Source organism: Vanellus vanellus, assembly GCF_965231255.1.
Source record: "Vanellus vanellus genome assembly, chromosome: 7".
NCBI lineage: Eukaryota > Metazoa > Chordata > Aves > Charadriiformes > Charadriidae > Vanellus > Vanellus vanellus.
The window spans coordinates 41,401,088-41,416,220 of record NC_138912.1 but is presented as its reverse complement, the minus strand read 5'-3'; the positions used below and the strand labels follow the sequence as shown (position 1 = coordinate 41,416,220).

General features: G+C 47.5%; 1 protein-coding gene across 2 annotated transcripts in view; it reads left to right on the top strand.

Moving 5' to 3' along the window:
• Positions 1–5,420: 5,420 nt before the first annotated feature.
• RNLS (renalase, FAD dependent amine oxidase) overlaps positions 5,421–15,133 on the top strand; it is a gene marked incomplete at its 5' end in the record, with an annotated part of 78,123 nt that continues 68,410 nt past the window's right edge. For both annotated transcript variants that reach the window (XM_082486559.1, XM_082486560.1), the window contains 4 exons: positions 5,421–5,532; positions 5,646–5,751; positions 6,766–6,908; positions 8,122–8,280. In XM_082486559.1, coding sequence (XP_082342685.1) covers positions 5,421–5,532; positions 5,646–5,751; positions 6,766–6,908; positions 8,122–8,280 — 520 coding nt within the window. The remainder of the gene's footprint in view (positions 5,533–5,645; positions 5,752–6,765; positions 6,909–8,121; positions 8,281–15,133) is intronic.

The window sequence follows — 15,133 nt, the reverse complement described above, 5'->3', positions numbered from 1 at the left end:
CCACAGCTCCTAATCAGAACGTTATCATGCCCTGCCCTCATCCAGGGCTGCCTGCCACCGCCACATACTTCAGGTAGGTGTTTGGCCCCAGAGCAGAAACATGTCCTACATCCAAAAGTTCTCAACCCAATTCCTGCAGCCCTTTCTTGCAACACTCTTGCTCTCTTCACTAGCAGTCCATGTGGCACATTCACCAGCGAGCACAGAGCTTTTTCCATTGCTGTGTACTGTTCTTCTCTAGGTGCTTCCACTACCCATCGTGTAGTGTTTAATAATCATATTTTCTATAAAATTACTGCCAAAAATTCTGTCTTAATTCTTGATATTTCTCTTTTGGCTTTAATTCTTTGACGGTCTTAATACTCTTCTATGACTACCTTCCTACCTGCTTTTACCAGGCCGCAGTTTAGGAAGAAAATGCACATTTAAGAAACTCTACCGAACTCTCTTGCAAATTAAGCCATCAGGGAGAATTTAGGTAACCGTTCAGTACAATAAACCATTCCCAAGCATGTTTAGCATACAGACCATTTCAGCAGAGGCCAACCATTTTTGACGTTTGAGAAATCTCCTTTTCATGAATAAACAAGCAAATTGTAGTGACAAACCACTATCCAGCCCATCAGCAGATGTACCACTGTGCAGTCCAGCAGGTCTTTCAGAAGACGGCAGCTATGACTGAATTCAGGACCTCTCATGCCCCAGAGCAAGGCTGAATGCAATGCCAGAGACACCCTGAGCCCTAAGACCACAGTGGACTTCAGCTTTGACACAGGTCCTAGGCACCTGATGCCCCAAAAGAATGGACAGCTCTGAATTGCTGCCTGAGCCATCAGCATATGGATGGAGAGAGGGGGTGTCGGAGGAGATCCACATCTGGCATGATGCAGAGCAAGGGGCCAGCTGGTACTCTCTGTAGGAGATGCTGAGGAGGGAGACATAACCTCCTGATGCTTCTTCCCAGGGCAACAGTGCCAAGAAGAGAAAACGTCCCACCAAATATGAATTCATGGCTCTAAACTCTCCCATGTTGTAGGGTCAGTTGTAGGGTCAATCATTTCCTTTTTTTTTTTTAAATGAGGGAGCCCCAGACTGAACACCTGTTCTCCTCCATGACTGCCCCACAACTCACATGGGAAGGGGAGACAGGGGCTCCAACCTCTCTCCAAGAAGTGCCTATTAAACAACATCTGCCTCGAGGGCAACTAGGAGCTCCCATTGAAGATGAGTATCATCAACACCATCAGCAGGTAAGCCCTGTCTCTTGGGTGCAACGAGCTCCACAGAAGGGACTTCACATCAATCTGTTGCTAAACACCTATGCCAAAGTGTCAGGTTGTGGTGTCCCCTATACCACAGTGATCCTATCAGCAGTTCTCTGGAACTTCTTCTCTAACCTACGCAGCTGGGTAAGGATAGTAATCCAAATACTTGCCCCAGTCACCCACTCTCAAGGCTGGCAGGATGGGAATTTGTTCTCCTCAGTTGTGGCTACTGGACAAACTACTGGCAGTGTGTTAAAGCTGAGAGGGGCAGCTCTGCAATGACAACAACAACAGGCAGGCTAAAATCCTTCAGCTCCTGCCTGTGGGCTCCAAGAAACATTATCAGGCCAATGAAGATGTCCTTAGAAACTGCTGGTCGTCACCTCCTGGCGGATGTCTTCTGTAACTATTGTCCAGAAAAACTTCATCTTTCCCCAGGCAGAGGTGGTGCCACCACCCCTCAGCACTATCTACGTCGGTCTCAGCACCTCAGGATCTCACTTTCCTAACACCAAGCCATAGCTTCTTGCAAAATAAAAGCTATTGCCGTGCGTGGTTACACAAAAATTCTGGGTGTTGGAGATACCCCATCGACACTTTCTGGAAGCTGTCACACCCTCGAGCAATTCCTGCCGGGTAGCACCTCCAGGTGGGCAGGTTTTGATTATGCTAGAAGCTGTTCAGTAGGGTGGAGCAGACCCAGTTCCAGAGTATTCCTGGATGACTGGTCTTGGGATGAAGTCAGTCCTGTGGCAGAGATGGCTTATTGCAGAATCACAGAGTGGTTGAGGTTGGAAGGGACCTTTGGACATCATCTTGTCTAACCCCTGCTGCTCACGTAGGGCCACCTAAAGCTAGTTGCCCAGGACTATGTCCATATGGCTTCTGAATATCTCCAAGAATGGAGATTCCATCCTGGGCAACTTGCGCCAGTGCTTGGTCACTCTCATAGCAAACAAGTGTTTCCTGATGTTCAGAGGGAACCTCCGGTGTTTCATTTTTGCCCATCGCCTCTGGTTCTGTTACTGGGCACCACTGAGAATCATAGAATCATAGAATTGTTATGGCTGGAAAAGACCTTTAAGATCAAGTCTAACCACTATCTAACTCTACCAGGCCCACTTCTAAACCATGTCCCCGGAAGAGTTGGCTCTTTGCATCCTCCCCCTTTGGGTGTTTATGAGATTTCCCGTATAAACCTTCTCTTCTCCCGCCTGAACTGTCCCACCTCTCTCAGGCATTCCTGATAGCAGACATGTTCTGGTGCCCTAATCATCTTAGTGGTCCTTTGCTGGAGTCTCTCCAGTTGGACTTTGTCTTTTACTAGGAGGCCCAGAACTGGACACAGCACTGCAGGTCGGTCCTCACCAATGCTGAGTAGGGGGGAAGGGTCACCTCCCTTGACCTGCAAGGCAACACTCCTCCTGGTGCAGCCCAGAACACCATTTGCCTTCTTTGAAGAAGGACACATTGCCAGCTCATATCCAGGACCCCCAGGTCCTGCTTTCCAGTTCGGTGGCCCTCTGCATGTATTGGTGCATGGGCCCGTTCCTCCCCCAGTGCAGGACTTTGTACTTCCCCTTGTTGAACTCCATGATGTTCCAGTCCTATTTTCCAGCCTGTTGAGGTCCCTCTGGATGGCAGCATGACTTTCTGGCATATCAGCCACTCCTGCCAGTTCGGTGTCATCTGCAAACTTGCTAAGGGTACATTTTGCCCCACCATCCAGAGCATTAATGAAGATGTTAACAGGACTGGACCCAGTATTGACCCCTGAGGCACAGTGCTGGTCAGCAGTCTCCAATAATGACCCAATGATCACCATCCTGGATCAATTGGATCATCCTCCTGGAAACACTGCTAAGGCACATGGAAAATAAGGAGGTGATCAGTGACAGTCAACATGGCTTCATTAAGGGCAAATTGTGCCTGACAAATTTAGTGGCCTTCTACGACAGTGTTACAGCATTGGTGGATAAAGGAAGAGCTACTGACATCATCTACCTGGACTTGTGCAAAGTGTTTGACACTGTCCCGCGTGACATCCTTGTCTCTAAACTGGAGAGATGTGGATTTGATCGGTGGGGCACTCGGTGGATAAGGAATTGGCTGGATGGCCACATGCAAAGAGTTGCGGTCAACAGCTCAGTGTCCAAGTGGCAAGCAGTGATGAGTGCTGTTCCTCAGGGGTCAGTACTGGGACCGGTGCTGTTTAACATTTTTGTTGGCAACACAAATAGTGGGATTGAGAGCACCCTCAGCAAGTTTGCCAATGACACCAAGCTGTGTGGTGCAGTCAACATGCTGGATGGAAGGGATGCTGTCCAGAGGGACCTGGACAGGCTGGAGAGGTGGGCCTGTGCAAACCTCACAAAGTTCAACATGGCCAAGTGCAAGGTCCTGCAAGTGGGTTGGGGCAATCCCAAGCACAAACACAGGCTCAACTGAGAATGGCTGTAGAGCAGCCCTGAGAAGGACCTGGGTGTGCTGACTGATGAGAAGCTCAACATGAGCTGGCAATGTGCGCTTGCAGCCCAGAAAGCCAACTGCATCCTGGGCTGCATGAAAAGAAGTGTGGCCAGCAGGTCGAGGGAGATGATTCTGCCCCTCTACTCTGCTCTGCTAGGACCCCACCTGGAGTGCTGCTCTAGTTCCAGATCTGGGGCCCCAACAGAAGGACAGGGAGCTGTTGGAGCAAGTCCAGAGGAAGACCACAAAGACAATCAGAGGGCTGGAGCACCTCTCTTATAAGGACAGGCTGGCAGAGTTGGGGTTGTTCAGTCCAGAGAAGAAGAGGTTCTGGGGAGACCTTATACCAGCTTCCCAGTGCCTAAAGGGGGACTATAGGAAAGATGGGGAGGGACTCTTGATTAGGGAGTGGAGTGACAGGATGAGGGGTAATGGTTTTAAAGTGAAAAAGGGGAGTTTTAGAATAGCTATCAGGAAGAAATTCTTTACTGTGAGGTTGGTGAGCCCCTGGCACAGGTTGCCCAGAGAAGTTGTGGCTGCCCCACCCCTGGAAGGTGTTCAAGGCCAGGTTGGACAGGGCTTGGTGGGAGGTGTCCCTGCCCAGGGCAGGGGGGTGGAACTAGATGATCTTTAAGGTCCCTTCCAACCTAAACCATTCTGATTCTATTATTTTATGATCGTCTGGGCCCAGTCTTTCAGCCCATCAACCCACTTCACTGCCTGCTCATCCAATACCTACATCAACAGCTTCTCTAGGGGGATCTTACAGGAGACAGTGTCAAAGGCCTGGCAGACAATATCGATTGCTCTCCCCTCATCTACCAGGTCAGGCACGTCATTGCAGAAGTTTATTGAGTTGGTGAAGCATCATTACTCAACACTCGATGCTACTCAAAACACATCACTTAAGACTTGTTGGGGGCAGAGGTCTTTTGGCAAGACATCGATTCTTCGGGCGGATGTTTCACTGCCTGTAACCAATCATGCTGGTGAGGTCTCGCTTGGGTTTTCACAATTAACGGTGCCTGGTTTGTCATTTTAACAGCTCGGTTTACTCCTTGCGGCTCCTTGCTCGTCCGCTTTCTCTCGGCAAGGTGGAGCATGGCCTTTCACAGGCTTCTTTACCTCAGCTGTCTTCAGCTCTTGGAACCCAACCGTCCTTGAGGAGTTCAGCAGGCCTCGGCCCCTCCATGTAGGGCTGGCTGTAAAGCCTGGCGGCCTCCCTCAGGCCTGTTCATAGGTGGCACCGGTGACTTCTTAGGTCTCATCCCAAGTGGCCGCTGTCACCACGGCTGGCGCTCCACACGGCCCTTTCTCTCTGCAAGTGGGGGGGGAGTCGGGGGGTGGTGTCCACGTGCTGCCGTGCCCACCTCCGCCTCAGCCCTCTGCCACTCGCGTCCCCCACCGGGGCGGGGGGGTGGGGGGCAATGCCGGGCACGGGGCTGCGAGGAGCGAGGGGCATTTTGGGGATGAGGAGGAGAGCCAAGGGGTGCTGGTGGGGTGGGGGGGGGGGGTGAGATAGCCACGAGGCCACAGAGGCGGCCACCCGCGCGCGCGTCCCGGGGCGGTAGGCGGGGCTACCCGCCTCGCGCGCACCTCCCGCCCCGCTGGTGGGCGTGGCGTGGCGCGGGGGGAGGGTGTATGCGTGTGTGCCCGCCCCCCGCCCGAGCCAGGCGTGGCGTGGCCATGGCGCGGGTGCTGGTGGTGGGCGCGGGGCTGTCGGGCGGCGCCTGCGCGGCGCTGCTGCGGGGGGCGGCGCTGGGCCGCGTCGCCGTGTGGGACAAGGCGCGGGGCGCAGGTGGGCCCCGGCGAGCGGCGTGGAGGGGCGGGGGGCGGGAGGCGGGAGGGGGGCGCGCGCGCGCGCGCGGCGCGGCGTAGCGGTCTCTGACTGGCCGGCTGGCTGTCGCGCAGGGGGCCGCATGAGCACGAGCCGCAGCGCGCGGGACGCCGCCTGCACCGCCGACCTGGGCGCGCAGTACGTCACCCTCGAGGCGGAGCGCGCGGGGAAGCGCGGCAGGTGAGCCCCGCCCCCTCGTCCCCCGTGAGGGGAGGTGCGGTGCGGCGCGGCGGGCCGGGCGAGGGGCGAGCGGCGAGCGGGGCCGGTCGCCGTGCGGCGGCGGCCGCCAGCCCTCGGTCTACCCACCCCCCCCCCCCGCTTCTTCCCGCATATCGCTGCCGCCTCGGGGGAGCGGGGCGGAGGGGGAGCAGGTGGTGGTACGCGGGGCGGGGCGGGGTGGGTTTGGTGGCCGTGTGGCCTGTTCGGCCCAGCCCTGCCCTCGGGCCTCGCCGCTTTCACGGTTTTCACCCGTGGTGCGGCCCTGCTGCTTAAACCCACGGGGGTCTTTGGTGTTTCAAGAGCTGGCACGCGTCGGCGTCACCGAAGTGCCGTGCAGGTGATGGAAAGCTGGGTATGAAAGGCGAAGCGTCAGGCATCTTGTCTTTGTGGGGACACGATGATGTCTTGGCCATGAACAGTGGCTGGCTGTGGGGACAGGGAGGGGGAATGGCGTTGGTGGGGCCTGCTTGGGCCTGCTGGGTACGCAGGGCGCTATGTGATATAGCAGTGATGTAAAAATGCGAAGTTTGTGTGGAAATCAGGGGAAGAGGCAGGTGTTTTGCGGCCCCTCATGTCCAGCTGCTGGAGTATTCCTGTGCCCCATGGTGGCAACGTGGTCTGTACTGATATTCAGAGCTTTAAGTAACTGTCTGGTATGCCCGTGCCACGGTTAGTCCTGAAACCTTCGGGTCAAACCGCTGACAGTTCCTATCACAGGCACGGTAGGCAGCCTTGGTCTTGCGTAAAACACCAACCCCCAATGAAATAGCAAGGTAGTTTGTCGTTTTATAGCTATGGTTCCTGTTCACACATAGCCTGGCTTGAAACACAGGTTGAACCTCATGCAGTCATTAAAAACTGTTCTATAAATTAGAAAGTTAGGCTGGTCTTAACTTGAATTGTGCAAAATAACGGCAGCTGCCATTGGTTTTCATGCAGTGTATTTTCATCTCTGTGTCGTTGGCCCCCTTTAAGCTTCTATGAGGAACTTCTGTCTCATGGCATCTTGGAACCGCTGACTGCACCCATTGAAGGAATGGTAGCGAAAGAAGGCTCGTGCAATTACATGGCACCCCAGGGCATCTCCTCGGTTGTCAAGTATTATTTAAAACAGTCAGGTAATTTTTTAGATGCCTTTGTATGAAATGAAAGGTTTTAATGGTTGTGGTTTTGATTACATTCTTGAACTGTCTTTCAAATTTAAATCTCCAATGAGAATGTTCCTTGTTTGTTTATGTGTGTCTTGAAGTTGCTTAGATGGATAAACATGTCTGGGAGCAATTTAAATTTCTAAGTCCTGCAGGCGCTTCACTGACTTCAGCTGCACTGCTGTCATATAAAAATGTCTATAGAAATATAACGTCTGTAGCATCAGGGACCACGCTTCTATTTACACTGTTTGCTTTAGCATATGAAAGTCAGACCTAACGCAATTAGGATGGGGATAATTTAGTGGGATTGAGGTCATGGTTGAGGAAAGATTTGAGCAGCAGGTTGAATGAGGTGAGTGTTTGGTTGTTTTTTGCACGAGCGTGTCCTTAAGTTAACTGTGCTGTTTAACTGAGCAACTGGGAGCAAAGCAGTGAGCCATAGCCTGTGTTGTGTAGAAATGAGTGCTTATGTGAGCCTACTGTGTTGAAAGTCCTTTAGAAAAGACTGAAGGAGAATATCACCCGCTAGTTTAAACTGTGTAACTGCCGCATTAGGTGTAATGTGGCAGAACCACTTCTATAGTTTAGTGACGAATTTAACTCTGGTTTGAAAAACGTTAGCTTTATAAGCAGTCAAGCTTTGCTCCTTTCGTGTGATTAGTTTTGTCCGGTTTTAATTAGCAGGTGTTTTAGACCCTAATCTTGCAAATAATTAACTATGTTCCTGTCTTCTGATATGTGAGAGATACTAACAGGGGCAACACTTTTTTTTATCTCCTGGGGGCGTGCTTTGATTGCTTATCCGGTGCTGCCTCCTGCATTCGTCAGATTTCACTCTGAATTGGTTCATCTCACTAAACCCACAGTAAACTAACCTGACAAAGGGAGCAGCTGGTAGTTTTACATCTGGTTACTGAGGTGAATCATGTCGGAGAGGAATCAGATGTATACCAGCCCTAGCACAGGGCAGTGATGGGATCTTTTCAGCTGATGAGGATCCCCTCTTTTAACGTCATATGCAGTCTGTTAAATTGATTCAAGCTAATTTGTGAAACTTTGTGCTAAGACTGTCTGTATGCTTCACTGTTTACACGTAATCCTGTTACTAAGGGAAACTACTCTGCATTTTTTCTGTGGAATTCACTGTTACATGTATTTAATGTCTTCTTTTTCCAAGCAGGTGCAGATGTCTTCTATGAACAGCATGTAACTTGCATCTCTCTTCGAGATGGGAAATGGGAAGTCTCCCGGAAAATGGGACCGCCGGAACAGTTTGATGTAGTTATTCTCACAATGCCTGTTCCACAAATTCTTCAGCTGCAAGGTGACATTGTAAACAGTAAGTTCATACCTCAAAATCACAGGTATCTAGCCAAAAATGGCAATTGAGCACCTTGTATAGAAAGAAACACACAACAGCCTGAGCTGTCTTTTAATTTCCGCCAGAATAGGATGAATCTGAAAGTGATAGGAGGTGGCTAATTTCAAGGTCATATGTGTGGCACATGAGCAATAATACTTTGATAGCAAAAATATCTAAATAGGTGAGTCAGTCTTTGATCTTTAATTTTTTGCCGACTTCTAAATCAGGACTTGACTTTCTGTAACTTGAAAACAGTTACTGAATCAGACCTCAGCTGGTCCCCACATGGTGGTTTCCTTGTCACTATCTCTTTGTCAACATGTCATGCTAATTTTCAGTGCTGCCCTTGGTATGTTTGCAGCAGGGATGACCCAGAGAATAAGACTTGAATAACAACTGTGCTGTGGGGAAAAATCCCTAGGGCATTTCAAGGAGCCTAAAATCGTGAAATGCAGGGGAGGAAAAAGTCCAGCTCAGAACTCTTTGGTCTTTCAGACCCTCCAGCTTGTTTGCTGTTTCTGGCTGCCCCCTGGGGGTTGTATTCCCCAAACATGAGTAAATCTCAGTTATCCCTTGGTGACTTACTGGGGCGAATGTGTTAACAGTGCCATGGAGGCTTAGAAAGAGCAGCTCAGTGCTGAGAAAGAAGTGTAAGCTCAGGTCTGGACAAGTTTACTAGCTTAGGTGCATTGTCTCAGGTGTGAGGCTTCCAGGGCCAGCTTTTCTTGGAAGTCTGGCTGGTGAAACCTGCTCACCAACGCCAGCCCTGTGCACAGTCAGTTACTGCCAACAGCGGGCTCCCAGCAGCGCTCTTTCTGGGAGGGCTGGTTAGCTGAGGTGCTGCCGAGCCTGCGAGCAAATCTGGCGTGTTTGCCGTGAGCCTTGATCCTTGCGGAACAGCCACTGTGAGGATTTATAGGGCAGAGATCTTCATGCGGCTCTACGGGAGATGGCTCTGGGGGCTGATGCTGAGCACAAGCCAGGAAGCCCAGCCAGGCCTGTGCTGAGCCTGGCAGAGCCATTTGAAGTGTGCTGGGGCTGTGGATTTATCACCTCAGCTGCAGTGTTGTACAGGAGGGGTGGGTCTGGCCCATGGTGTCTTTTCTAACAGTGATGGATAGTGAGCGTCCTGGGAATGGGAGAAAAGTAGAGGTAGTCTGTAGTACTGTTTTCTCAGAGTCTTCCTGAGGTTCCTCTAGTCTGCATCTCAAGGCCCTCCTCAGTCAGAGTTCATGTCTTTGCAAATTGTTTTTCTTGGGGTAATTAAATCCTTTCTTGTCCAAAAAGTGGGCAGGTCCTCTTCAGAACATGTAGTTAAGGTGAACGGTTCATTTCACCTGCTCTTGGAGTGCTGGAACTGTCAGATGCTTTCTGCAACATTCTTTTCTTAATCTTCTGTGTAACTTCTGTGTAACTGCAGGATTAACTTTTACCTGAGGGAACCCAGCAAGTTTTGTCTTCTCCTCCCTTCTCCTCCCAATTTCTCTTCCTCTCTCTGCCTGTACCATGTGTGAGACCAGCTTCCACGTTTCCAACCTGGAATTCTTCATCTTGGGCGGCAGGACTGATTTCCTCCTTTCCTTGGAATTCCTTAACATTGGAGCTATTGGCTTCTTTACTCCTGTTACTTTAGACTAAGAAGAGAGGGGAATAAAAGCAAGGTGTTTCAGAGCCTGAATAGGGTGTAGATTTCGGATCCTTTTTGACTTACAGAGGGTCAGGGTACATCACTGTGTCTCTAAATTTCAACCTTATATTGACTGCACATCCAAGAGCTGAGTTTTGCTGACAGAGAACAGGGGTTTCCCAGATCCACCTCTTCTGGGATTTTAAGCTGCAATTTCATGTTAAGCTTAAGATAGTTAACTGTGGACATCTGCTGAAAGGAATAGTCATCCTCTTCCCTCCACGCTGATGCTGTCGTGCTTTTGCCTCCTCTGTCAGCACTAGTGAGTGGCTACCATGCTGGGATATCAGATCTGCTCCCTGTTTTGACCCCAAAACTGACTCTCATGGTGCAAATGAATACGTGAGCGTTCACTTGGCTATGCAAGCCGATCTGACTTGTTGAGCAACTGCCTGGTCATTAGTGTTAACTTGCACATACACTGAGGCTGCTTTATGACCTGTAAAGCAGTTTAGTCATCTGTATGCTCTGGTCTTCCAAATCCAGAGACAAAATTTCATTATTCTAACGGAAAAAATATTTGTGCATTGCTGGTATATAAACTAGCAACTCCAGCTGCTCCTGGAAGGGTTCTTGCTCCTTTCTGCAGACTTCCCCCTTGCTGTCACGTGGGGTGGAAGCAATCATTTTGCCACTGTGCTCACGCTGCAGCTGAAATGAGAGATATGCTGGGTTGGAGGAAGGGGAGGGCTTCCTCCTAGCAGCAGCAGCCTGTGCGGCCAGCTCAAAGGTCATGTGTAACGACTCTGAGACTGCAGGCAAGGGGCTTGAAGTGAAGGGGGGCCGAATTTAGGAGTACAGCTACCTTAACTGAGGGTCTTGAAGGCCTTAATTATAGAGAAGACAAACACTGAAGCTAAAATGAAGGACGTGGCTTGGGGCCTTGTGGTAATATTGATCTCGGTCACTGTTGTGATTTGTGATGAGCAGTGTCAATGGAGCGAGCTTTGGCTAATTCGTCAACAGCCCTGTTTTTGACTGTAACTAGCCTTTACTGCACACCCTCCTTTGCTTCAGTGTGTCATCCCTACTTTGACAGCTTCTTGATTAGAGGCAGCTCGTTTAAGGATCATCCATATCCTCCATAATTTTCCTCCCTTTTCCTATCTGAGGTAGCGCTCTGACATGCCTTTTCACATCAGTTTTACTGCACACTGGAGATTGAACTGCTAGCTGTGTACCTGTGCCAGGTTCCATTTTAGCCTTTTTGGTATGAATTTTATCAGTTCAAAGTCAAATGAAGTTTTAAATGGATTTTGATGAGGGATTGTTAGCATTAATGTATAGATAAAGGCTGTAAAATAAGTGAAGGTGCAAAGGCAGAGCTGTGTGGAGTAGGTGGTGTTTAGATCCATTAGTGAGCATTGGAATTAGCCTTTGATATTTGTGCATGGAAGAACCTGAGTCGGAGACTTCAAATCACTACCCAGAAGTGGTATTTCACACCTTGCAGGAATTCACCATTTTTCTGTTTGAGCCTTGACATTGACTGTGTCATATCGGTACTTTCCCCTTGCTTGAGAATATTTAACTGTCTGAATATTGTATTTTTAAGCAGTGATCCCATAGATGATTGCCATAAACATGCAGTATGTTTTTTAATAGCTAAACAGTTTGGACACCTATGCTCACGTTTTCAGAGGCATGTCCTGAAATTTAGGCTGTTGTATTTGTAGTTAGGTGCTTCAACAAAAGCATCCTGCGTGCACGTGTGTTGCGATTTCCTCTTCATTGTAGAACTGTTTTTTTGAAAATCAGTTTCATTTATCTACATGATATCCAGAGAACTAAGACTGTGAAATAATGACCCTCCCAGATTTTATGTTCAGTTGCAAAGTTTCCATTTTAATACTTAAAGCTTTCATTAACCTGTTTTATTAATTTGTGGTTTTTTTCCTGTTCTTTAACCTTTTAGATGAGCCTGAACATGTGAAACTGTATACATTTAGGAGGAGACAGAATTAAGTGGCTTTTGGCAACCTAGAATTACCATTTTAAATGGACTGTGTGAGAAATGACTATTCCAGAATTACTTCTCTTCTGAATGTAAAGCCAAAACTTAGATTAATGGAGAATGTAGTGTGTATACACACCTATTTTTTTACTTTTATACATACATATATAAAGTGTGTATATATATACACGCATATGTATATGTGTATGCCTGCATTTACATATATAAAGTATTGTCCTGTTTACTTGTATTTTGTTTGGTTCGTATTCTTTGAATTTTATGAGCATTTATCAATTCTTAACTGAAAAGGGGCAGGGAAGGAAGTGGCTTGCCTGTGGCCAATCTTTTTAGATTTATTAATCTTTATTTTCAGCCTTTATTCATTCCCACTACAGCTCTCATGCTCAAATAGACTTTATCAGTTGCACATTTAGCAATAGCAGAGAAGAAACAGTAATAATGCTGCTGGAAGTCGTAAGCTTTGAGATCTCTTGCACTAGTAAAGTTGTTGGATTTGTGGTCTGCAAACAGGCATTCTTAGGGATCTTTGATACTGATATCTGATGAAATTACCCTTCACTGATTTGATTTGGTTGGTTTTGATTCAGAAATTGTGTCCTGCATTTACTTGAAGTTATGGTAGAATTACCAAACACAATTAATCAAAAGAAAAAAAATATCCTTTTGCAATGTCTTAATTTTTCCCTTGCTTTCCTTTCTTTACATAACATGTGGTACGTGAAGAGTTAGTAACTTTCTAAGCTTTTAAAATAGCTGAGTACTCGTATTGGGTTGAGGTGGAAGGGGAAAATGGGGTTTATAGCTCCTTGCAACATGTTTGGAAGAACAATAGGTGGCAGCAATCAAATGATGTTTAGGACAGTTAGCTTGAATAACTAAATTAAATTTAGTGCACTTATTTGTATTTGGTCTTTACATGTTTTGGTAGTAAATATTGTGGTTATGGAGAAGGTAAAAGGAAAATGAATAAACGTTTCTGAGTTTTGTAATGTAAATTCAGTATCAGAAAAGGAATAAATTTGCTTAAAAGTAGGATCTTTGCAAATAAAAGGACTAGATTTTGCAAATGTTCGTCATCTAATAGTATTTCAGACGTGCTGGACTGCTATATTGGCCGCTGATAGGAAAATCCTGGATTTATATACCAGAATCCATGTGATCACCAAGCAATATAGTCCCTTTTTGTGCATTTTCAAATCGGATTGACAAACTTTTTCATCAACTCTGTTTTTAGTAAGATGTTTGTCAACATGGCAATTAAAGATTGCAACAATTTGCAGTAGTTTTTATCTGTGTGTTCAGAATGTTTTCATTAAGTTGCTTTACTTGGAATTTAAAATTACAGTTCCGCATGTTTAATCTGGTAATAAAATGGAATCGCTTGGCTTTTGTTTCAAGCCTGACCTATTTTTTTTTTTCCATCTGTGTGAATGTCCCGCATGTTTTAAATAATACAAGCAGATGAGAAGACACAAGTAAAATAGGACTGTATTTACATAGTGAGGCTTTATAATGTGAATTAGGAAAGCCCAACTCCGATAATTTTTTATGAGTCCCGAGTTGTTGCTGAGCGAATGTGTTTATTTTTGGATAGCATGACGATAAATTCTGAATCTTGTAATTTCAGTTCCAAGCAATCTTAGCGGGGCTTATCCAAGCTTTGAGTTTGCTCTTGTTGCCTAACATATCTAATATGTCTAGTGTAAACATGTACACTGATTTGTTAGTTACTTATCAGACCTTAGGAGCTGAGGTCACACCGTGCAAATATTTGTGCTTTCTGGAAATACAAGTAGTTATTAATTCTGCGTGAGACTAGCTGTTGATATTCATGTGGTCCTTTAAAAACCTGTCACTCATTTAACACAGAAGTGTGCTAGTACTGACTGAGGTTGTGGTAGCAAGAGGATTTGTGTTGGTACAGTCAGGCAATACACTCTTATAGAAGTGTGAGAGGCTTTTGTCTGGTTTACCAGTGCTGCAGCAGAAACATGGGGCATCTTACTCTGTAGCAAAACCCTCTGTCCTTGCTTGTGGGAGAACTGTTTGCACGATGCAGCTGGACAGAATACAGCTTTCTTTTGCTGTAACCTAACAGTTAGGATGAGCTGTCCTTTGTTTCGCTTCTGGCTGTGAATCTCACCTGTGATTCAGTGCGTGGCATCCCGTCCCTACCTCCTGCTGCTGCTGTCAGCTCCACCTCTCGCCTTCCACTGCAGCGTTTTGTACCCTCCTGTGAGTTGATTTGACTCGCCAATCCAGCAAGATCTATAGGTAAGCGTGGGGGTTCTCTTTGCTCAGTCAAGGAGTTGTGTTAGTTCGTGGAATGGTCTGACAAGCCTGAGAAAGCAGGCAGAAGGCAGAGGGTGGGACCACGCATCTGGGAGCAGAGGAGGGTCTAAGCAGGAGCAGCGCACGCTTGCTTGTCAGTTCGGCTGCCACTGAAACCACTATGACAGCCTTTAAAGCAAGCGAAGTTGTTACGTGTTCTCTGCCTTCTGCAGGTCAGGTATAGCCTCCCGTTTTAGGGAGTACTTTTTAAAAACAGGCTACTGCAGCTGGAATTGCACATCAGGAAAACCAAAATTAAAGTAGGCCATGTGTGTTCTTAAGCGTGTGTTTGACTTAGCCTATTTTTAGGTGTTTCTTTATATCTGGAGTACTTATAATGGACTTGTTCTGCAGTTACTAGTTGAACGCATTGAAAGCCTATCAAAAGTCAAATAGGCTAGCACACTGATTCCAGTGACCCTCTTTTGACTGGTAAGTGCGAGGATTAAACCCGATGTGTGTGAACGCGAGCGGTTTGAAAAGGAGAATAAAATAGAAAATATATTAGATAAAGGGCTACTTTGCATTTTATTGTTGTCGGTCAACACTGTCTGCCTTTGGTAGAAAGCTGAAACTTTCATTTGACAGATCTCAGAGTAAAACAAGAAAAAAAGCAAGATACGATGCTGGAAGAGGAAAGTATGCTGCCTTTTGTTTTTAGACTTGAGGGGAGCGGGGCAGCTGCTTACCACTCTAGGGGAACCCACGTTAGATCCTTTTGCCAGACCAGGATGACAGCTCTTAAACAGAAACCCCACAGAGAGGGTTTTGCTCTGTCACAGCATCTTTTTTTAGTGCCTGGTAACGTTGCAGAAACACTTCTTCCAGCAGTCCCT